This window comes from Polypterus senegalus, chromosome 9 (genome assembly GCF_016835505.1).
Source record: "Polypterus senegalus isolate Bchr_013 chromosome 9, ASM1683550v1, whole genome shotgun sequence".
NCBI lineage: Eukaryota > Metazoa > Chordata > Cladistia > Polypteriformes > Polypteridae > Polypterus > Polypterus senegalus.
In genome coordinates this window covers 166,908,629-166,934,332 of record NC_053162.1, presented here as the reverse complement: position 1 = coordinate 166,934,332, position 25,704 = coordinate 166,908,629, and the positions used below count along the sequence as shown (strand labels likewise).

At 37.3% G+C, this 25,704-nt stretch overlaps 1 protein-coding gene across 1 annotated transcript in view; it reads left to right on the top strand.

Moving 5' to 3' along the window:
* The first annotated feature begins 14,641 nt into the window (after positions 1-14,641).
* Positions 14,642-25,704, top strand: part of LOC120535943 (vacuolar protein sorting-associated protein 26B-like) — a 43,164-nt gene continuing 32,101 nt past the window's right edge. Inside the window, exons 1-2 of the mRNA XM_039764157.1 lie at positions 14,642-15,086; positions 18,554-18,710. Coding sequence (XP_039620091.1) covers positions 14,864-15,086; positions 18,554-18,710 — 380 coding nt within the window. The 5' untranslated portion in view covers positions 14,642-14,863. The remainder of the gene's footprint in view (positions 15,087-18,553; positions 18,711-25,704) is intronic.

The window sequence follows — 25,704 nt, the reverse complement described above, 5'->3', positions numbered from 1 at the left end:
TAAACAGGCTTCCATATCAGTCCATCCAAAATCCATCCATTACCCAACCAGCTATATCCTAACTACAGGGTCACGGGGGTCTGCTGGAGCCAATCCCAGCCAACACAGGGCACAAGGCAGGAAAAAACCCTGGACAGGGCAGCAGCCCACCGCAAGGCACACGCACACACACACCAGGGACAATGTAGAATCGCCTAACCTGCATGTCTTTGGACTGTGGGAGGAACATGCAAACTCCATGCAGGGAAGACCCGGGAAGTAAACCCGGGTCTCCTAACTGCGAGGCAGCAGTGCTACCCACTGCGCCACCATCCAATATAATTGGATGTCTGCCTGACTCTGTCTCCTTGACAAACACATGGTGGCTTCATTTATGCAGGACATAGGAGCACTTATGGTGCCACAACTTTCTGCATTTGAACTTCTTCAGGGCCTGACAGAAGCTTCCCAAAGTGGAGACAACAGTCCCCTGTAACTTCTCCTGGCAGCACCCTAGTACTTCACAGGGCTGAGCATCCAGACTCCAACTCCCATCATGCCTTGCAGATGTACAAATGGGAGCTCCACTAGTGGAATGCTGCCACCCCATTTATCAGGGAAATATATGACCCAGGGAAGCAGACAGCCTCTGTTCTTCCACTATGGCCTCCCGAACCGGGAATTTTACTGACAACCAACCAGGCCAGAATGTCTGTCCATTAATTTTCTTTCTTCATGGTGTCTGGGTCGGGCAAGCAATCACCCCCCACCCTAGAGCAGCACTCACAGCATCGTGGGCCAAAAGTAGGTATACTGTATTTATTCATTATTTCTTTTTATTTTACAAGTATAGAGCATGGTGACTCTCACCTCAAACCCCTCTGTCGCAGATGTTCAAGAATGGCCAAATTTTGGTGCATTAACCACTGAACCTGTTGCATCAAATTTATGTCTGATAAATTGTTAGATGTTGGTGGAATAGTGCCAAGTGCCTTGTGCCACGCTTTGTGCACCTTCTCAGCATTTCCAGTCTTCCAATACTGCTTCAGAACCCTTGTTTTTTGTTTTTCACTCAGATTCTCTGCCATTATTCTCAATACCTGTAAAATAAAAATAAATATAAGAAGTCTGCACAGTGAAAGACAACCATTTAGTCTATGTGTTGCTTGTTTGGTTAATTAATGGCTAAGTTGTCCTAAGATTTAATTCAGATACATTTTAAAAATTGCAGAGGTTTCTGCTTCAGCTACATGACTTAGTAATCTGCGCCAAAATCACACAACCCTTTGTGGGAAGAAGTGCTTCCTGACTGAAATTTACGTACATTTAATTTCCATCTCAAGTATATGATTCATTATTTACCTAAAACAATGTCACTGATTCAGTTTTATCAATGCCTTTGAAGATTTTTAAGACATGGATTAGGCTTTTTATGCTCAGGACTAAAGAGGTTTAATTCCCTGAGTTTCTCAGAGTAGGTAGGATATGCTCTTTAATCCCAGGATGCACTTGGCTGCTCCGTTCTACAGTTTCTAGATCTGCAATTTTTTGTTTGTAATATGCTGACCAGAACTGGAGACAGTACTCCAGATACGGTCTCACTAGGACATGATATGGTCTGAGCATAATTCTCATGATTTAGGCATATTCAGTGGTTTTTACAATATAACCTAATATTTTTTTTTCTATTTAATTGCTTCTCCACATTGCCTGGATGATGAGAATTTTGAATCAACATAAATCCCTAAGTCCTATTCAGAAGTTGCTTCCTGTAGGAGATCACCGCCCAACTTCTGTTTATAATGACTACTCCCCGTGCCTGTTTGTAGCACTTTTTTAAACTAAACTGCTTTTTCCAAATGTTTTGCCAAATTTGGAAGATTGTTTAGGTCATATTGATTTGTTTTTGCTGACTCAGTGTTTTCTTTTCCTCCATCTTTAGGGTTTCTGCAAATGTCATACATTTGCTAATTAATTTAGTCTGTTTGTGTTTAATATAAATTAGAAAGAGAAATGTCATGAGCACAGATCATTGGTGGACATTGCTGAAGATCTCACCTTACATGGAGAGCTCTCCTTTTATCTGTACTTGTTGTGTCCTACTGATTAGCAAACATGAAATCCAGTTTTGCATATGTTACCTTTAATGCCAGTGGTTTATTGTGTCAGAATTAATTGCTGGTGCATAACCACAGCACAACTGTTTTGAAAGCCTGAGTAAATTATGTCATATACTTTGCTTTTGTCCTATACTCCACTTGCCTGCTGAAAAAAGTGTTAACACATTGGTTTGGCAGGGTCATCCTTTCAAGAATCCATGCTGGCAGCTGTTTGCTATATTATTTTCATACAAATAGTCTTTTGATTTATTTCTGATTGTAATTTCCTTTTTTTTTGCACAGGATAGAAATTAAGGTTTTTCGGCTTATGAATATTTGGATCCATTTAGTCTTCCCATAACTTTCCAGTCATCAGGTACTTCATCCATCTGAATGTCAGACAGAATATTACATTTTACTAATCCTTCTTAATTGATTAAAAAAATAAAATAAAATGACTCATTTCTTATGTATTCACTGCTTTTGCTATTAGGCACTTAAATAGGCTTTCCCCAAAACAACACATTTTAGAAGTCATATAAATATGAACCAACTGGCTGCATTATGTTATGCCCACGTTTGCAGGTTAATCACACAGATCCCTTTCATTATGGTAAAGGGCACCTCCAAAATGGACTATTTAGTTGAGGTCACTCCAAAGAAAAGAGAAAAAAACTAATGTGAAATTAAAAACCAAAGTCATCTGCTAAAAAGTGAAGTGTCCAAAAAGTTTTACTGGAGTAATTAAAAAAGATGGTGTTTTGCAGTGGACAAATATTACATTATTGTTCATGTTTAATAGGTAGGAAATATCTTCTTTTGGAAATGTTCTTAGGATGTGAAATCGGTCTCCTTGTTACAAGGCAGGAACACTACCACTGCACCAGCATTGACATATTAGTATGATGGAAAATGTTCTTCCTTTAGTAACCATCTCAGAGAAAAAGAAAACATAATAAGTAAATACATCATGATGGAGCAGCGTGAACCCTGGAAACACTGGAAGCTGTTATGAAATAGAAAATGGTAGCAAAATTAGATGCCATCATAAAAACTCCTTTCCATCCCCTCCAGGTGGCACTGTCTTAGATCACTATTAGCCACAGGCTCATTCCAACACAGTGTGCTAAGAAACACGTCTGGGGGTCTTTTCTGCCCATTGCTATCAGGCAATTTAATGCTTTCTCCTGATGTACTCCTTAAGTTATATCTGTGCAATATATATTATTTATTTTTATTTATTTAGTGATTTATTGATTAGCTATATTATTTGGCCTGTGAGTCTGTATCCTTGTTTTGTATGTTTCTGCTGCTGCATGGACCAGAATTTCCCCTTGGGATTGACAAAGTTTATCTAATCTAATCTACAATGTAGATCGCTGTACAAAGCAATATGTTCTCTTTGATAAATAAAGTAATGAGATAAAATATATTGAAGAGATTTATTTGGGGAATACATTAGTGTTTAAGTTAATAAAACTCTGTCAGTCAATTTAATTTCAACAAAATGAATGCCCGTTTCTTTTATTAGAATAGAAGATTACATTTGTATAACATTAAACACTTCAGTGTTATTTTAAGATTTATTTGGATTCCAGCTTATTATGGGGAAATGGGAAAAGAGACTACAAATTTATTAAAATAATCTGTAAAGAAAGAGATATTATAAATTAAAGTCAATTTAGTGGAAGGTTTTTGGCAAAAGAAATGGCACAAAAAGAAACACAAGAAGATAAAATATACTGAAAGCTTACACCTATTAAATACATCAGCAAGAAACCAAAAACAACATGTCTGCATTAGCAGACACAGAGTCTGCCATTATGCTTTAAATAAAGGTTTGTGCCTTATTGGGAAACGTATCACTGGGGTATGACATGCTAGGTTTTCTTGAGCATGCTTTAATTCATTGTCTACAATATGCATTACAAAAGGAGTTTTTTTTTCTTTTTTAAAAAAGATAAAAACCAAGAGAACAATGAATTTAACTTTAGCCACTATTTTAGGAATAAATGAACACAGAGGAAAAAAATTAAGCAATAAAATTTTTTGACAGAATTTAGGGCTTGCAGATAGAATGTGAATGTTACATTAGGAGTATTCTTCCTCCATCCAACAGGTGGCTCAATGGTGTAAATCTGTAAATAGAAATACTCCAGAAGAAGAGTTCAAGTCAAGGCCTCATCATCTGGCAAATTAAGAATTTGTAGAAGGAGTTGAAAATTGCAGTCCACATCTTTAGAGAGCTTCAGCAGCTTTGTTATAAAGAATGAATACAAACTGCAGCAACCAGATGTGTAAAGCCATTTTATAAAAACACTAATATGGCAGAATTTCTAATAAATGTGTACCTGCCAAATATTAACTCAACGTGTTTAAACATATTTTGCATATAACTTCCTTAGGTTAATCTTGTGTTTTCACTTTGACGTTAGAATGTCTTTGAGCTTATTAATGGCTCACATTATATAGGCTGGCCTAAGAAATTGGAGAGTTAGAATATATTTTAAGGACCTGTATGGATAAACTGCGGTGGGTTGGCGCCCTGCCCGGGATTGGTTCCTGCCTTGCATCCTGTGTTGGCTGGGATTGGTTCCAGGAGACCCCCATGACCCTGTGTTCAGATTCAACGGGTTGGAAAATGGATGGATGGATGTATGGATAAATACAAGTTTGCTTGAAAGTCTGTGCTTGCCTATTTTTTCAGCATTATGTTTTACTGTGAAATCCCTTTTTACTGGTAATGTAAATTGGTCAATAGCCCATTTCCAGAAAATCATTGTATTATTTGGAGGGAGTGACAAATACAGCAGAAAAATAAGTCAAATGCAAATTAGCTCATGTACAAAAGAAATAAAGCCCATTCTTTTGTCATTATCTTAACTGATTACAGTGTAAAGCTGATGCACCAAAGCAGGTGGACATGCTTATCAAAGAGTTGAAGAGTGGGGCCTTTTTTTACATAAAGATGAGAAACCCAGTCTAGCTGTTCTTGACTGTATGCACTATATAGCCAAAGGTATCTGGATACCCTTCAGATTACGGAGTTCAGGTGTTTCATTGTTAACAGATGCATAAAACCAAGCACATAGCCACGTAATTTCCATTGACGAAAATGGGTTGTTCTGAAATGCTCAGCAATCTTAAATGTGGCACCATTTAAATGTGGTGTTTACCTTATGCTAGACATAGTGGGACCCCTTCTGTCAAAAAAGCTACACTTTTGTATCATTTTCCTATTGAACATTTGCCCCAAAAGCATAGGGATCATCCATTTGCTTCCTTGAAAATGACAGGCAAGTAGGTATGTTCTCTTTGGTTAAGTTTTCACCTTGGTAGTTTTTGCTCATTATTTTTGTAATTTGACGGTTATGAACTGTGATCCTCATTGTGTCAGGAGAAGACTGCAGATCTTTTATTTATTTATTTATTTATTTAGATTTTGACTTCCAGAATGATTTTACCTTGTGGTCTTGTAGTAATTTTGGCATGTCGGGCACCCCTTTAAACATTCTCTGTTGTTCCAAGTGTCTGTTTGGAGATTACAGTTCTGTGGTTCAGTGAAGTCCCAGAGCCGTAGGAATGTTGTTGCAGCCTTTTCAGACTGACAGATATCAAGAACCTTTTTTTTTTTGCTGTCTTCAGGAATTTCCTTTGATTATGAAATCACATACTTTCTGACTGCTGGCAACTTGACTCTGATGGCAAAGACCAAAATAAGTGAAGTTTTTACTGAGCAGGACTGGCTATCTTCAGACCTGGCAGTGTTCAATTAGCTCATTATAACTGCCAATTTAATTGGGTAGATTTCATTGGGTGTTTATTTGGGCACTTAGTTTTCATACAGTGCCAAACTGGTAATGGATAACTTTGTTCCTTCAACAAATTACACAAAGGAAAAAATGTGTTACTTGGATGCCCTGTATCTAATATTAAATTTTGGTTATAGACATGAAAACATTCAATTTTAAAAATGTGGTATAATAGAGGAACTCAAGGGTGGATACATTTTGATGCCATTGTACAGTATCTTTTAGATATGAGAGGAAAACTCATGCAGCTACGGTATGTGGAGAATATGAAACCCTGATATTGACTGGCCCAGAATTCAATCTCAAAATCTGTAATGAAGTATCATTACATAATGTGTCAGCATCATGCCTGTTTTGTGTAGATAGATAGATAGATAGATAGATAGATAGATAGATAGATAGATAGATAGATAGATAGATAGATAGATAGATAGATAGATAGATAGATACTTTAACTTTGAATCCTCTAAACTACATCTTTAACAAAGAATGTAAAGAAAGTTATTTTCCATGCTACTACAAAGTAGTAGAGGAGCCTTAACTAGTGCAGCATATCAAATGCCAAAATCATACTCACGCTCGACTCAACTCTTCCACTGGAAAATTTACAATTTAAAAAGTGACGTGATGGTACCTAGTGCAGCACTCATTTATGAATTACTAACGTATTCGCTTTACTTTTTCTAAATTTAGCTTTTTTTCCATTTGTAATGATAGGAAACTTTTCTAGTTATTTATTAATGAACCAGTTAGCATAATCAGTTGCAGCAAATGATGATCATTAAGGTAATTTATTTACCAGTACATTTGTTTATTTACTAGATGCCCTTTACTCAGAACAACTCACAAATTAAAGCAGTATTAAAGCCAATCTCATTGCATTCATACAACTGTAAATTTAATGCACAGTGTCTATTCTCTACCTTATTCATAAATCTAAGTTTTATATATGATATGATATGTGTCAAAACACTACATGGAGATTTATAGATTTACATTTATAAATGTAGAAATAAGAGAACACAGAAAATAATATTATTAGTACTAGCGGGTTAAAGCATAGTAACTTTGAGTCACCAACGATTCTAAATAGATGTGTTAGGTTAAAGTATTAAACATTGCCTTTAGTCAGTTTCCTCAATAAATTTCAAAAAATGTAAAATCTGCATAATTTTTAAAGTACAAATTGGTCCCAAACAAATACCACTATAGATTTATTGTTATTTAATCAATAATTAAAAAAGTAAATGATGTTCTGGGACAGCAGGTAATGTTGCACTCTCATTTAGCCTCAGCCCCACTTTGATTCCCAGCTGGTGTGCTTTGGACTTTGCACATTTTCCTGGTGATCACATGCATTACCCTTCAGGACTAGTTTTTTTTCATTGCGTTGTGTGAAACAACTTGCAGTAGGTTTGATTGGCTCACTTGGTGAACCTGTCTATGTTTAGAAGTGTGTGCTTTGATAGACCACAGTGTCATTTTGGATTGGTTCATGCCTTGTCTCCATTGCTGCCAGGAAATAAATTAGCTCTCTACAAACATACACTAGAAAGAGGTATTTGTGCAAATGGAAAGCCTAATTGGATGTAAATGAAAAGCTTGATTTTTAAGACTATGTATTGCTTTTATAGGTCTAGGATTTGACAACTTACCTCAATTACCTTCATTAAAATAGTAACATTTTGGTCTAAACAGTTATTCATTTATGTGATCTGGGCCAGCTTTTTGGTGTTGTGATGAGTGTACCTGTATTAGGACTTCCATCTCGCTTTTTTTAAATGTGAGCTCCCTTGGGGTTTTATCCAGCAAAAAGAACCTACACAGTCCATGCTTCCCCACCCCAACCTGCCATGGAAGCCATCAAATGACAGGCTCATTGTTGACAGAGAGAGAGTGAGAAAAAGAGAGAGAGAGAGACTCATGAATCACTCATCGCTTACTTGAATCAGACAACTGCCATTGAGCCCTGTCTGGAACTGCTCTGAGGACTTAATTATCTGTATACCTTCATGACCTGGGGAGGAGAGTTTGCCATTTCTGTCATACACAGTTACCTTCCTTGTTCTGACTTGTGCCACTATAATTTTCAACTAAGTAGTTTGTATGGAAATTTATGTTAGTTATTTCTATAAGTGAATGCTTTTTTGTTTTGGTTACTTATTAACGTGTTCAGATAAAGTCCAGACAATTAAAGTTTATGCAAGCTATAAGGGTTGTGTAATATAAGAGATGGACAGGAAAGTTACTTAAATTACCAGTGTTAAGTGCCTTATACTTAACTACAGTATATCTGTTAGCACATAAGAACTTAAGAAATTTGACAAAAGAGAGGAGACCATTCGGTCTATCAAGCTCGGTTGTTCAGCTCATAGCTAAGCTGTTCCAGTATCTCATCCACACACTTCTTGAAAGTCATCAGCGTTTCTGCTTCAACTACATGGGTTGGTAGTTTATTCCAGATTCCCACAACTCATTGAGTAAATAAGTCCTTCCTGTTGCCTTCTCTTTAAAATATTAATTTTTACCCCTATAATTTGTGCTAATGCAGTGTCTAACCATTTAATTTGTACATAAGTCAGGTATTTCTCTATTATACTGCTATATATTTTTATTACATAAATAACTCAACAGTCAACACATTAATAAAGCAATACAAAAATAGAAAGATGTGTTTCAGCCAGTGTATCCCCCACTGGCTAGGGTTCAAATTCATTTTTAGGTCTGTTTTGTCCATTTTTGATTCTTTTATTTACATTAATGTTACTTTTATTGAGCATTTGCATTATTCTTTGTTCTTGATTATGTCTATTGTCACACAGGTGCGACTAGGAAGGAGCTGAGTGGACCAAGTGGAGGTAATTACCCACCAGGCCAGGGGGTCGTGGGGTGCACTAAACCTACCTTTGTTATCGCTGCAGGCCAAATACGGGAAAACCTGCCTGATTTAACATCACTTGTGGTTCCGGCACCCAGATCAATGTCACTTCCGCTTCCAGTGCCCAGACTGACATCACTTCGAGTTCTGGCCCCCAGATTGATGTCACTTCCATTTGCGGCCAGCTGACACCACTTCCGGTTCACGGTTTATAAAACCATCATCTTTCAAAACCTCATCAGTTCAATTCAGAACTGAAAACCGTGCACTGGAGTGCTCTTAAAAACCCTAGTGCAGCCAGGAACAATATATAAGCGGCTGCCCCAAACCTCTTTGTGTTTGTCGAGGCTGTTCATTTCTCAGTGGCATAATCAGCAGAATGAGGGCGTCCTTATGGAACTGGAAGCCAGACCAAAAAAAAGCCTTGACACACCCTCAAAGTCACTGAGCCAAGAAGCATCAGGTAGGAGAGTGCCGTTCCTGTGTCACTGAGTGAGGGTTGGTCGGTGTGTATCAGGGAAAGCTGGAGTTGGTTTCAACCCAGAAACCTGTGAAGGGAATCTGGGAACATGGACAAGGGGCATACAGAAGAGATCCAGGTTCAGGAGGGAACACATTGGAGACTTATTATGGGCTCCCTAGTAAGGGGACCACTTAATTATGTTCCACAAAGGAAAAAACCTTTGATAAAGGTAGGAGTGCCCCAGGCTGGCAGGCAGAAAATGGACTGAGAATTCAACCCAAACCCAAACAGGTCCACTCAAGAGCAGGCACATGAGCTGTGGATGAAGGTTGGGTGTTGGCTAAGGCCAAATAAAAGGAACTGGAAGTGACGTCAGTCTGGGCGCCAGAACTGGAAGTGATGTTAAATCAGGCAGGTTTTCCCATATATGGCCTGCAGAGATATCAGAGGTAGGCTTAGTGCACCCCACCACCCCCTGGCCTGACAGGTAATTACCTCCACTTGGTCCACTCAGCTCCCTCCTAGTCGCACATGTGTGATACTATGTATGTATATTGTCTGGGTTTGGTTCTTTGTGTTTTGTGGATGGTTGCCCAGGAGGTAGGGCCACCTACCAATCACCACCAGGAACTCCCCTCCACCCTATAAATCCAGAGGGTCCTCCACAGTTCCTGGTGGTTCATTTTGAATGCACTCCGGGAGTTTGGTGAGCTCTAGTGTTTTTTTCTGTACATGTGCTTTTTGATTTCTCTGGGGTTTTGACCTTTGTGCTCTGTTTTTTGACTTTGCCTTGGGATTCTGTATTGGGACAGTGTTCACCTTTGATTGCCTTGTGTTTTTAGGCAACTCCATTTTGCCATCATGCTCTACAGAGCTTCTCTGTGTGCCCAAGCATTTTTCTGTGTTTGCCCATTTATCTATCTGGGGTTTGGCGGTATATTTCCCTCATTATTAGAAATCCTTTTGTAGCTTTTGGGGACTTGCATGTCTTGAGACTCCTAGTTATAACAGATGTCAGTTTTAAAATTAAATATTTCAAATAACTGTGATATTTAATAGACTCCATATTTTTGAGGTTATCATTACTCAATATAACACAAACCCCCACTTCCAGCAGTACATTTAGTTAACAATTAACAAAAAAGTACTGCAGAGCATAAATAACCTAAAGTAATTTAGACTGGGGATAATTAATAATAGATCAAAGATGGAAATATCTGATAGGGAACAAAATGAATTATTTTTAAACCCATCATATTTTGAAATACATTATTTAATATCAGTAGCATGTTCAATTATTCATTAAGTCTTTGTAAAACACTGTAATAATGCATTTAGGTCTTAACAGAAAATGTAAGACAGTCATCTTTATTTGACATGTATATATATTTTGCCAGTTCGAAAACTGATTTTCCACTGTACTTCAGATAGGAAAGGGAGTGGCAACTGATTCCTTGCACTAAAACTAAGGCTAACTCTCCACACGACTCCTTTATTTCATCTGTAATTCTTATTTGGTATGACAAAGTGTTTGATTCTGTTACCACTTAATTTGTACTTTCTTGCTAAATAGTCATATCTGTCTTAACTATTTGGAAGATGGGACCTCACTTGAACCATTCCCTGAACGCATACTGAATGTCAAGGAGACCAATTTATTCACAATGGTGCTTTATTAACAATGAATAATCATACAAAGGGGATAAATGTAAGGAGGTGGAGAAATGTTATTAAAAAAAAACAAAAAAAACCTGCCTGCCCCAGTACATCTCACCAAACACAGGATTCGGACCTCTGTCAGTCTGGTGGGATACTTGTAGTTTTCAGTACATTTCTACCACTGTTACTCTGGCCTCTTTCTCTTCTGCCAGTTGAACTCTTACCCTACTCTACTCCTAACTCTAGGATCCCTTAATGAACAACTGGAATAGATTTTTAAGTTTTTGCCAGAAACAACTACTGGGACTTTCTTTGGAATACCTTTGAGGTTAGGGCTATAGGCTTTGGAACCCCCAGGAGCTACTTGCTTACTACTCCCACTAGTGGTCCCTGATGTACTTGCACCTACACACCCCAGCTGGAGAAGAGCAATAACTAACTTGAAGACCTAAGTTAATTGTATATGAAGGTCCCAGCCATTAAGATATTTAAAAACCAACAATGGGTCATTGAACTGTATCCAAAAATGAAGTGGAAGCCAGTGTATTGAGGTTCATACTGGGGTGATATGGTCTCTCTTCTTGTTTCAGCCGGCAATCATACAGCCACATTCCGAACTAGTTGTAGGCATGACAAGGTTGACTAGCTAACACCCACATAAAGGTAATACAAACATTAATAAATTTTTTAGGTCAGTACGAGGGAGAAGTGATTATATTTTCCTTATTAACCTAAGTTGGAATTAACTGCTTTTTACCACTGAATTGATCTGTTTTTAAAATTGAAGTCAGGATCAAAAACATTTCCTAGATTCCTAGCCTGTGATTTCATAGATAAAAACAAAGAAGCACGCATTTCCATCCAAGTGCCCGTGAAAGAATACACAAATACAATATCTTCTGTCTTGTTATCATCCAGTTGCAGGAAATTATTATTCAACCATTGCTCAATATCTTTAAAGCAAATTATAATTTTAGATGTTTCATCTGTGTCAATAAGCAAGCAACAGGGGCAGCAAGTGGTCAACACTGCAGACCCTCCATCTGCATTGTTATGGTTAAGGGTCAAAACACTTCATGAAGTTGGTAACCACCAGATGACCTCTCCTGGCATAGGATACATGAATTTAAAATGGTTGTAGGATGGCTTTTTAGATGTGATGTTAACCAGTTCAACTGGCACAGATGAACAAGTGCAAATGCCTGTAATCCTGGCTCTGACCAGATACTTCTCTACAGTATCTATATTTTTTGCAAGTCATCTTGGATTAAAGTAATTTATAAATAAATGCACACATAAATAAAATAAATAAATACATTTATTTTTGTGAGGTTTTTACAGAATTTTAAAACACAAAATAAACAATATTATATGTTATATAATACACCCCTCTGAAGTTAATTCTGTTGAACCTCAGCAAGCTATTAAATTCCTTCACTCAAATGGGTTTATCTGAACTCCATAGAATAATTTTTCAACTAAAACCTTCCACCTGTTTCCTTGAGCTAGTCTCAACTGACTAGTTCAAAAAAGTCTGTGATGTCCTTACTGATAGTGTACTTGACATAGCTAACTCATCAATAGATACTGTGGTCTTCCCAGATTGTCTAAAGTCTGCTGTAGTTAAACCCCGACTAAAGAAACATAATCTCAACTCCACTGGCCACAACAACTGCAGACCTACTTCTGACCTGCCTTTTTAATTAAACCTCTAGAAAAAAACACTATTAAAGCAATGATTACTTGAACAAATATTACATTCTTGATAACTTTCAGTCAGGCTTTACAACAAATCATAGTACAAAAACATTACTTTTTAAAGTAGCAATGACTTGTGGATTAATGCGGACAGGGGACACATATCTGTTCTTATTCTCTTAGACTTGAGCACAGCATTTGACACCATCAACCATAGAAATCTTGTAAATCACCTTATACAATGGACTGGCCTCTCTGGCAGTAAACCTGACCCCTTAACATTAAAAGTCAAGGCAGAACTAAAAGATTTAGGTGTAATCATGGATTTTGACCTACACTTTTGCACATTAACCAGATTACTAGGACAGCATTTTCCATTTAAGATACATTGCAAAGCTTACACCTCTTTTAACACAGCAAGATGCTAAGAAATTAATTCATGCTTTTGTTTTAGTCAACTAGATTACTGTAATGCACTCCTAACAGGACTACTAAAGAAAAACATCAATCAGGCGCAATTAGTTGAGAATGAGCAGCAAGAATCTTAACCAGAAATAAAATTTGAACACATATCCCCAATCTTAGCAACATTGCATTGGTTGCCCATGTCCTTTAGAGTTAACTACAAAATACTACTAATGATATATAAAGTCCTAAATAATCTTGCTCCTTCCTATATTTTATAATGCCTGTCCCCTTACATTCTAAGTCATACACTTAGATCTTCTAATGGTGGTCTGCTTATTATTTCAAGACTTACGCATAAAAGAAGTGCCGAGGTGGAATTTTGCTGTTTTGCATGAAAAATCTGGAATAATTTACCAATACAGATAATGTGAAGCTAACACCACAGATTCTTTTAAAAAAATGCTAAAAATCCACTTTTTAATTTGGCTTTTTGTAGCTAAATTTTAATCTACTCCTCATTGACTATACATGCATACAGCTATCCTGTTCTTCATGGATTTGATATCATTAATTTCTGTTTTCTCTGCTTTCTATTCCATTCTTTTGACCACCTGAGGAAAGTACTGCGCAGCCGCCTGTGATGTCTGAATGAAAGCAGATACTCCAACTTTCAATGAGACCCACTGCGTTGAATCCTCTAGGACAAAGCCAAAAAAAAAAGGAACAGCCTATGTACATTTATGTTAGATACAATGCCCAGTGCAGATTTTGTTTTTCTCCAGCTTACCTATGGAGTTTTGTTTTTTTTTAATATGTCCTTCCCAGACATCTGAAGTTATCAATGGACACAACTTTAGAGGAGTAAAAACCAGTAGTATATATCAGGATTCTACTTTTTTTACTAATTAAATATGGATTTTATATAAGTGCATATTGATGTAGGGTCTTGTATGTTATGTATCCATTATTATTCTTACCTAATTTTATTTTATTTTTTTTTTGTAACTATTTCTTTCACATCTTGTAAAGTCCTTTGATATGGTTGCCCTGCAATGGACTGGTGCTCTGTTCAGGGCTTGTTCCTGTCTTGTACCCTAGGCTGGATGGGATAGACTCTAATACCCTACAGTACATGTGAGTATTTACTTCACCGTTGAAATTTTGTTAATTTCACTTTGGCACAAGTGGTTTTCCACAATTTGCGTGTGAAATGTGCTATAGAAATAAATGCAGTTGGAAATAAATGCAGACACCTATAACATAATATAATCATACAAAGCTGTAAATAATATTAGGCACTTTTTTTTACTTTGAAAAAATATTTTCTAGAAAATGTCATTATTAATGCATTAACAATTAATTAAATTAAATTAAGTTTTTCTCTGTATTCGTCTTGAACACAGATTTTGCTTTTTTAATATTAATAAGTTTCGAGTTTTTAAATAATGGCTAATATTAACGATGATATAAACCGCTATCATCGCATACATCATTTTACATTCTAATCACGAAAGCCCCTTCCCTTTGAAGTACCTCTGATCCATAAATAAGCGCCATACCGAAAAGCAGGCTGTGGAAAACCGCGACAGTGATGGCACGATTCCACATTTACTTTGGGCGTTCTCGCGTCTTGGAGAGGCCCACGCCTGCGCAGCGCTTGCGCGGAGACAGGAGGCGGAAATCGCACTCTTTTCGTTAAATTGAACAGTGCCAGCAGTGGAATTACAGTGCAGTCTGTCAGACACCTGAAGACAGTATTTACTTTCCCGATATTACTCAAGATAAAGCAACAGAGTCGGACACGACTGAGAAAGTGTATGCTCGGGCTGTTGCTCACAGAGGCGCGTTTGTAACCAGAGCTGCAACGATGAGTTTTTTCAGTTTTGGCCAAAGTGCAGAAATTGATATAGTGTTGAACGATGCCGAGACGAGGAAGAAAGTGGAGCACAAGACAGAGGACGGCAAAAAGGACAAATATTTTTTATTTTACGACGGAGAGACAGTGTCCGGCAAAGTGAACCTGACACTGAAGAACCCGGGCAAACGGCTGGAGCACCTGGGTATCAAAATCGAGTTCATCGGTCAGATTGGTGAGTGTGGCGCATCTAGCGGGGGAGGGAAAGAGCGCAGAGGCAAGCGTCTCCCTAGGGACCAGGCGCTGTGCAGCCTTCTTTTCACGAGCCTGGCTTCCTGTCTGCCTGCTGTCGAATCTCACACAACGAGTTATGTTTGCCGACCTGTCCTTTTCCCAGAAACATGCGACAAGTGCAGAACGCAGAGAACAGAATGTTGTTTACATTTGTATAGCGCCTTGAACTGTAGCACAAAAACACGTGACGTGGGCCACTTCTGCAGTGTGCTAAATTTGTGATTGCATGATGAGTATAATGAGAACATGGTCAAGTTTATAGCGTTTTTCATTGATACAACGCATGAGACCAAATCCCACAATGTAGCATTGATAATGCCTACAAATTCACATGCATCATCACTGTCTTTCGACTCATATGTTCACATAACTTGTTTTTGTTTGCTCTTCTACAGCCCACTTCACTTTCGTATGTGTCCAGAGCAGAATATTTACAAGTTATGTGAAACCATCCCTTGAGGTAAAGGTTTTGAAATTATGGAAAATCAAAGTTCCACAATCGTCACTGTTGTATATACAATACAGAAAAAACTTTAATTGTCCAGTTTTATAGTTATGAAATAAACTGCATTAATTCATCTGTTATTAATCGAACTCTGTGTAGTTCAGCGTTGTGGGAGCTGGAGCCTGTCAGGTGAATTGAGATAACAAAACCCACATTGCTCCAGTTTAGAGTTGCTAGGCAACTCATAAACATGTTTTTGGATGTGGGAGAGAACTCCCACAGACAATTAAATAGTGTGTTAACTTCCAGACAGACAGTGCTCTGATCAGGATTAGAACCCAGTACTGTAGAGCTGGGAGAGGTACCCACTGCACCACATGTCATTTTCGGTTAAACCAGGAGTAAATTCTCTGCTGATCATCACAAACTGCTGTAACTTGAAAATCGGGGACTGTTATAGGAATATTCCACCCAAAACATATATGTTTTTTCAATGTTACAAAATACATGCAGTTTATAGTGATAGCCAATCTTATGTCTTCAAGAAGAATGAGAGAAAACAGTTTCTATTATTAATCTGAATAATAGCCACTGCTGTACAACAGCAAAAAATATGAAAAGAGAAAAAGATTCTCATGTTATTTGTGTTGCATTATCTGCATGTCTGTTATATAGTCTTGTGCTCAAAACATGCAAAACACATTAATTTTTTGCTAAAATATTATTAATAGTTACTTCCAGAATAATCAGTGTACATCAAAAACTAGAGACCCATTTCCCTTATACTTTGTTTTTGAATTGAAGATGGGCCTCTCCAACTCATTCACTGATCATGAATCCTGTCTTTTTCCTGCCATCACTAAAAACTAAATGGGGTACACAACCTATATTTAAAAAAAAAAAAGATATGTGATTTTAGTATTCCTTTAATCACCTACACCAGCGTAATTTTCAGACGTACTGTATTTTAAAAGTTCACAGGTTTCATGTCATGGGTCCTCCCTCTGTGGAATTTGCATGTTCTCCCATCTGCTTGGGATTCCTCTGGGCATTCTGGTTTCCTCCCACAGTCTAAAGACACACAGGATTGGTGGAGTGTGGTATATGTGAATATGTTCCCCTGTGATGAACTGGTGCCCTGTCGAAGGGCTTATTTCTGCCTTGCACACTGTGCTAACTGGCTTAGGCTCCTGCTTCCTGCAACCGTTTTAGGCTTAAGTGGGCTTAGAATATAGTGTGGTATGATATAGTACCTTCCAATTTCTCACTGTGGTGAGCAAAATTAATTCAGCTATTTTTGACGGGGCTTCTAGTGTGAGCTGCCTGTTTTACATCTTGAAATAAATTTCCGTGGGATTAAAACTGGATCTTGAACTTTTATTTTCACTACTCATTCAGCGATTATGTTTTTTCGATGCTATTGTATGTTTGAGATCATTTTCTTGCTACATCTTTCTGATATATTTTTTAACCTTTGTCAATTCAGGGAAAAGGCAACAAGTAAAACTGGTAAAGAGACGTACATAATGTGGGATCCCTCAAAACAAGACATTCTTCTCTTCTTAAATAAAATGTATTTCACTGTTTGAGAGGCTGTGCATTTAAATGTCCATCCATTTTCCTCACACTTTTATATAGTTCAGGTTGTTAGGTGCTAAAGCTTATCATGGCACCTTTGGGCATGTAACCTAAATTGTGTGCAAGTTTTACACAGGTCATGTGTATGCAGAGATGCACAGAAACACTGTGACAATTTGGAGTCTCCAGTTAACCTGACATGCTAGTCTATGGAATGCACCCAAGTAAAACTGGTGGTAAACCCACACAGGCACAGGGAGAAGACTTGAAATGTGCCTAAATGTGAATTTCAGTAAAAGCATTTGTCTACTATGCACCAACAGAAAAAATGAAGTGTAAACATGTGTGATAAATTTATATATAAACAGGAGCAGCTGAAAGAAGAAGAAGATATATTAGTATAGATATATAATTGGCTCGGTAATGTTAATATTTTTCCCAGATTTACTTTGTTTTTCAATTTTCCAATAAAACAAAGATATTGTTGGGCTTTGAATTAAACAGATTGAAATTATTTGCTCAGGGCATGCAGCATACCACAAGTGTATTATCTTTGTTTTGCTCACATTACTGAAAATGTGAAACCAAACTCTCATTTTGAAATAGCATAAGTACCAACTGTTCTTAAAAAGAGTATCTGTACAATAGTCATGTTAAAAGCTTCCTGCAGGTTGGGAAGAGCTGAAAATGTTCATATTGCACATTTTATAATGCCTACTAATATAGTACATTGTGTAGTAGAACAGAATTGACAGAAATACATATTTTGCAAGGTCACTGAACTTTAAACCACAAAGTATATATATTTTTTTCAAACGGTTCAGACATTTGTCTTCCATAAGTTGTCTTTAGTTGTTGCAAATCCAGCTTCATAGCCATTTAAGCCCACTTCCAGTAACAATGAAACATAATAAAGTGGAGAGAAAATGCAGACAGTGACTTCTATAAAAGAGTGGGAACAGCTCGAAAAGATTTTAAAGATCAAACTAGAATGAATAAAGAGAGAGGATGTCAAGCAAGTAGTTCATATTTGTATGAAAGTACCACACTAGTAAAAAATATTTATTATGATTTCATGACATTATAATACATGTAGGTATAACTTTGTTTTATTGTTTCAGGTCAGGCCCCATTTAATGTGCTTCAGCCTTCAGCTTGTATAGGAAGAGGCAGTGCTTTATAACTGCTCAAAAAGTGAACAGTTAAAATAGTCGCACCAAGCTACAGTACTCATTGCTGAAGCTTCACAAGACCTCAGCTTTTAAAACTCATATTCTATATATACTTTCCAATCAAGCTAGTGACTAAGATTTATGTGTCAGAGGAACGCTTCCTTTTTTTCCTTCCTAATCTGTGTTTAACCTTTTTCTTCTCTTTTTTGACAGAGCTATACTACGACCGAGGCAACCATCATGAGTTTGTTTCCCTTGTGAAAGATCTGGCCAGGCCAGGAGAGCTCCCACAGTCACAGACATTTGACTTTGAGTTCATGCATGTGGAAAAGCCCTATGAATCCTACACTGGACAGAATGTGAAGTTACGGTAGGGTGGTGCTTTTTTCAGAGATAGAATCACAACTTTTGGCTTTTAAAAGTTGGGTTGATGTGATTGTAGTTGTAGAAGAGCAGGAAACAAAATCCTCTTGGCAAGAAATGTCCAGGCTTTGAAGCGTAGAATTCTCTCTTCAATAGAAAATACAACTTGATTGAGTTACTCGATAAACTGCTTTTTGAGTTGTGAAGTGGGCTTTGTTCAGTTTTTAGTCTCCACTAAATTTTCCCATCTTTTTTCACCTGGGTGATTTTTATTCTAAATCTCTGGGTTTCCTTGGGACAGATCAAGGTATTAATAGCCTAACTGTATATGTACTTTCAACCTTTTTCACATACTGTAGATGGAATGCAATATTATTACTTAACTTATGTGGTGATTTATTTGTATCATAGTAGCTTCTTTATAATTTTGATTCTTTCCAATTAGGATTGAGAAAACCTACAGATTCATACTTAAGCTACAACAAAGTAACACTTTTTCTCCTTTTTCACTTTGAGTAACGAGTTAGGAAAGAATACTGTTCAACAAGACAGATTGTTTCCAGTTTACTTCACTTTGTATTTTTTCACAATGAGACTGACAGAACAAAACACCTTTGAGACTGACTTTGATATTGTTCTTTTAGTAACATTAATAAAAAAAATAAATAAATAAAAAAGAAAAATATTTATTGCAATCCATACAAAGAATCAAGTTTTTACAAAAAGAAAAATTGACTTAAGAACAGATCGCTCCCCACCCCTGAGAGAGAGAGCAAGCCGAATGGCGTAAAATTTAAGGCTTGTAAACATACCTAAATTAATAAATTTTCTATGCTTCATGACCTTATTTTAAAATGTTACTGATTAGATCCTGCCATGTTTTGAAAAAAGTCTGTACGGATCCTCTGAGTATTTGATTTTTTCCAATTTCAATTAATATAATACATCGGTTTTCCACTGACTTAAAAGAGGAGAGTTTGGGTTCTTCCAGTTTATCAGAATCATTCTGCGTGCCAAAAGTGTAGTGAATGCAATCACAATTTGTTTGTCTTTCTCCACTTTAAGCCCCTCTGGAAAAACCCCAAACACAGCTGTTAATGGGTTAGGAGGGATTGTGAGTCCAAGGCTGTCTGAAAGGTAATTAAAAATTTTAGTCCAGAATGATGTTAATTTGGTGCAGGACCAAACATGTGACCCAGTGAGGCTGGGACTTGGTTGCAACATTCGCAGGTTGGATCATGCCCTGGGAACATTTTGGAGAGTTTTAGTCGAGACAGATGTGCTCGATATATAATTGTGAGTTGTATAATTGTATGCTTTGCGCATATGGAGCTCGAGTGAATTCTCTGCAATGCTACTTTCCACTCCTTTTCTGATATATTAATTGAGAGATCTGTTTCCCAGTGTCCTCTTGGATCTTTGAAAGGGAGGGATTGTAAAATGATTTTATATATTGTAGAGATGGAGTCTAAGTCCTTGAGATTGAGCAATATTTTTTCCAGCATGGATGAGGGTGCAAGATGAGGAAAATCTGGAAGGTTCTATTTAACAAAATTCCTGATTTGAAGATAGTGAAAGAAATGTGCAGCTGGAATGTTAAATTTGGAATGTAGTTGTTCATAGGATGCCAAGACGCTGTCTATATAAAGATCTCTAAGCAAGTTAATTCCAAATTTTTTCCAGTTATTAAAAACTGCATATGTTTGTGAAGGTTGAAAGAGGTGGTTCTCTTGTAGAGGTGCCACAGATAGAAGCTTCTCCGTCTTAAAATGCTTTCTACATTGGTTCCAGATTCTAAGTGAGTGGAGCACAATTGGGTTATTTGTATATTGCCGATAACGTGTATGTATTGGAGCACAGAGCAAGGAATACAAAGAAGTATTGCAGGATTTTACTTCTATTGCGGTCCATGCCTGTGTATGTTCTTCTATTTTTGTCCAGGTTCTTATCGCCTGTATATTTGCTGCCCAGTAATAAAACTGGAAGTTAGGTAGAGCCATGCCGCCTTCTGCCTTTTGTCTTTGTAGGGTCGCTCTTTTGATGCGTGGATGTTTTGAATTCCAAATAAATTAGGTTATTGTTGAATGTAATTGCCTAAAAAATGATTTATTAATGTATATTGGAATGTTTTGAAATAAAAAAAGGAGTTTAGGAAGAATATTCATCTTAACAGTGTTAATTCTTCCAGCTAGTGTGAGATGAAGGGTTGACCTTCTATGCAAGTCTTGTTTAATATTCTCCATGCAGATGGTGAAATTTTGTTGATATAGAGATTTATGTTTACTTGTGATGTTTACCCCTAGGTATTTAAACTGTTCTGCAATGACAAAAGGTAGGGTATCTAATCTAATATTATATGCTTGAGAATTCACTGGAAACAGTACACTTTTATTCAGATTAATTCTGAGACCAGAGATCTTTTGAAATTCTGTGAGTGCTGTTAAGACTGCAGGCACAGATTTTTCTGGGTCCGATATATACAATACCATATCATCTGCGTATAATGAGATTTTCTGTTCTAGTCCTTCTCTGCTAATCCCCTTTATTTGATCAGTATTTTGACAATGTATTGCCAGTGGTTCAATGGCAATCGCAAACAGCAGCGGTGATAAGGGGCATCCTTGTCTAGTGCCACGTTCTAGTTTAAAGTAGTCTGAGCAAATGTTGTTGATGCAAACTGAAGCTTCTGGGTTAGTATATAGTAATTTAATCCATGCACAAATGTTCGGGCCAAACTTCTCCAATGTAGTAAAAAGGTATTTCCATTCAATCATGTCGAATGCTTTTTCTGCATCCAATGATAATAATATTTCTGGGATGTTTGATTTAGTTGGTGAGTATATTACATTAAACTGGTGTCGAAGATTTGAAGATAAGTGTCGGCCCCTAATAAATTCAGTTTGGTCTCGTGATATTACCGAGGGGAGCACTTTCTCCCTCACTTGTTTTGGAAAAACAGTGATTAGTGCTTGGTGAAAGGTTTGAGGAAGAGATTGATTATCTCTGGCTTCTGTAAATGTTGCTAATAGAAAGGGAGCTAGCTGAGCGGAGACTTTCTTGTAAAATTCTGCAGGGTAGCCATCAGGGCCTGCTGCTTTCCCGCCTTGGAGTGACTTTATAGCATCTAGTAATTCTGATAATGCCAGAGGTTTATCAAGTTCCTCCGCACTAAAAGCATCTATTTGTAGTATCTGTAATGTATCCAGAAATGCATTAGATTGTGTGTTGTCTTCTTTAAACTCAGTAGTATATAGGGATTTATAGTAGTCTCTGAAAGTGTGCATTTTATTTTTGTGTTCGACGATTTTATCTCCGTTCGTGTTGGTGATTACCGAGATTGCATTGCGCACTTCTTGCTTGTGAATTTGTTGAGCTAAAAGCTTATTAGCTTTCTCTCCATGTTCATAATAATGTCTGGATTTGTAGATTAGTTGTTCAGTTTCTTTAGTTGTCAAGAGGTTTTATTCCGAATGTAGAGCCTGCCTCCTCCTATGTAGAGTCTCGCTTGGTAGTCTGGCGTGTTCTTCATCTATTTTAGTAATTTCGCTTTTTATCTCTGCTACTTTCTTGGCTTCGGATTTATTTCTGTGGGAAAGATATGAGATAATCTGTCCTCTTAAGAAGGCCTTAAGAGTTTCCCAGAGTATTCCTGCAGAGATCTTGGGTGATGTTTTTGTCTATAGAAAGAATTTGATTTGTTTGGATATACATTCCGTACAAATCTCGTCAGCTAATAGAAGCGGGTTGAGGCGCCATCTGCGGGGTGAGTGTATGGGGCTTAGTAATTTTAGCTCCAAGATCATCGGTGCATGGTCAGAAATAACAATAGCATCATTGTTAGATTGCAAGATTTAATCATAGGCAAGAAGTTATTGTCTATAAAGAAGTAATCAATCCTTGAGTAGCAATGATGTACTGGTAAGTAGAAAGAATATGTTCTTGAATTTGGGTTTAAAAACCTCCAGGGGTCTGATAAGTTGTGATCAGTTATAAACTTTGTAATTATCTTTGCAGTGTTAGATGCCATTCCCCCTGTGGAGGAAGTCCTATCTAAAAGTGGATTTAGAACACAATTAAAGTCCCCAGGCATTATAACTTTGTGAGTGTTCAGATTGGGAATGGATGCAAATAAATTGTATAAATTTTTGTATAAATTCCTTATCATCAACATTAGGTGCATAAACATTTATCAATATCATTTTACAGTTAGATAAGTCTCCCATGACCATTACATATCTCCCTTCAGGATCCAATACTATATCTGATGCTACAAATGATACTGTTCTATGTATGAGAATTCCCACACCTCTAGTTTTCTTCGTGAAACTAGAATGGAACATTTGGCCAGTCCAGTCTTTTTGCAGCCGGAACTGATCCTTGCTTAGTAAGTGGGTCTCCTGTAAAAATTCTATTTTAGCATTTAGACCTGTTAGGTGAGAGAGTACTTTCTTTCTCTTTAATTCGTGATTCAGGCCTTTAACATTCCAGCTTACGAAGTTAACTGTCCCATCATGGGGACACTGATTCTGAGTTTTTGATGTCATTTTATAGTCTTAACTGGAAGTGAGACCGCTTCGGCCTTAATTTCCTATTTCCCCTAGCGTTGTTGCCATGCAGATTATTATTATGTTGGTAGTTATAATTATAAAGATTAATAGGATAGAATAGGTATAGATCAAGCCTGCTCTCTTTCTCTTTCCCCCTTAACCCCCCACCATCCCTTTTTGCCTCCCCAAGTGAGGCTAAAACCCACTTCACACAGTCCCAGTCCTCTGACATGCCCATAGACAGAGCACGGCCAAAGCAAAACAAGCCCAAATGCAGCGGCGCTTTAGGGTTAAAAGATAGAGATATCTATTACCAATATAGTCGTTTTAAAAAAGAAAAAAAAAAAAAGAATTTTGCACTTAAAATATATATATAGTCTTCAGCAATTTTAGTGCATTAAGATGATACACTCAGATAATAAACCCGGGTGATGGAGTTAAAAATGTGTCCAGAATAAGCATAACAAGTCTTAATGCAGCAATAACAATGACAATAAACCAAGGGTATGATATTGAACAGTCTTGTTTAGGGTAGAGATGAAATAATTAGAAAAAAAAGAAAAAGTAATTAAGCACAATAAAACATAAACAGATAGCGCCCTAGTAATACTAAGTAATAATGAGAATATATGCTGATAAAAACCCATATTTTAAACGAATAGATCAGACCGTAGATTATTAATCCTTGCTTTATCATTAACCGCCATGACTCACTATTATGACGCTGGCTTGCCGTAACCGCTGTTTAATGTTGGAGAAGGCTGCGCGTTTAGTAGCTGTTGCTGGAGAGAAGTCCGGGAAGATACAAATGTGGTTATTTTCATATATAATATCTTCCTTGTTTCTGAAGAGTGTCATCACCTCTATCTTAAATGATAATCGTTCAAAACAAACTATAAAAGACTCACAATGAGACTGACAGAACAAAACACCTTTGAGACTGACTTTGATATTGTTCTTTTAGTAACATTTTTATTTCCATTAAATTGTATTGAATAAAAGTTAAATATTTAAAGAACAAGAAATCCTCCTAGAATGAATGTTAAAATAGAGCATCAGCTGTCATCAAATAACAATCAACTATGAATTCAGTGTAGATAGGTAGCACAGAGTATTGGCTGAGATTTAGAAATAAAAATTGTAAAGTTAGTGTTTAAATGCCTGCTCTGAAATGCGTGACTCTTGGTGACTTATTTGACCTGTGCGTTGAACAAGTGTGATTGTAGGTTGTTTTGGTTAAAACTATCAGTTACTGTAACTAAATAAAAAGTATGTCCAGGAGTGTTGGCTCTGGTCTTGCTGTGGCTACATGTGCATCTATATTACTAAACGAAGGTTGTATATATGCACGGATGCCAGATGCACCAAAAGCGCATACGCACTGCGCCTCGGCGCCCCAGAGTCAAACCCAGTGGCTTCCCAGAGTCAGTAGGTGGCGCCCAAACAACACAACACGACCTGTAAACTAAACCTGAGGTAAAGCGTACACGCCAGGTTGCATATATGCACAGATGCCAGAGGCCACAAGCAAGCAATACACACTACCACCGCCGCCCAAACACGACCACCTACACCACCGCATATACCACCTTCATTTTGTAATGTAGCCCTCCAAGCCCGGATCCGCCACCATGGCCACTTTAGCATGCGAATCCGCCGTTGTCCGCTAACGACTTCTAGCTAATGACACAGCCAAAGAAAAACAAAAATGAGACCTTCCCTCCAAATATCGGAGGGAACAGAAAGTGATTGCCATTCTTGGATTTGTGATTCTTTTAATAATCGTGGGTTTGCTGGTTAGTTTCTGTTTCTTGTAAGGAAGGCAGTTGAAATTGTTGAGTTGGCTGGAATAGTTTTGTGAGGGACACAGCAGGTTAATATGTACTCTTACTGCCTGAGCACAATAGATTCCTTTTTGTCCACTCAGGATGTTTTTAGTTTGTTTTTCCGCTGGAGTCTACTGGTAAGTCTTGCCCTTTTCTTTAAAAAGGGGAGAACTTTCAGGAATGTAAACCTGGGATCAAAACACCATTCTGGTCTGGTCATTTATAGTGGTAGCTATCAAGTGCAGAGCTATAGCATTAAGAAGGGTGATCAGAAGCAGTTAATTAGGATGAAGTAGTAGACAAAGGGTGCTTGAACAAGAATTGTAGAAAAACCCTTTGATGTCTATGTAAGGCTCAATTGTCAAACTATCAATATTGCTTGTGAAATATGGAAGGAATTATACCTTTGCGAATTGTAAGACAACTTTAGATAAAAAATATCTAAATACAGATTTAATTCAAAAGGAAATCCAACTATGAATTTGTAAATTGCTTCTTTTCTTGCTCATCTGTGGACGTTTTCTTTGTCATGGTGGAGGCAGAGATTTGAGGAAGTGAATCTAACGTTCTTTTTTTTTTTCTCCTCCATTTAACATATACTATGATTTCTGTGGTAAGCACCTTAGGA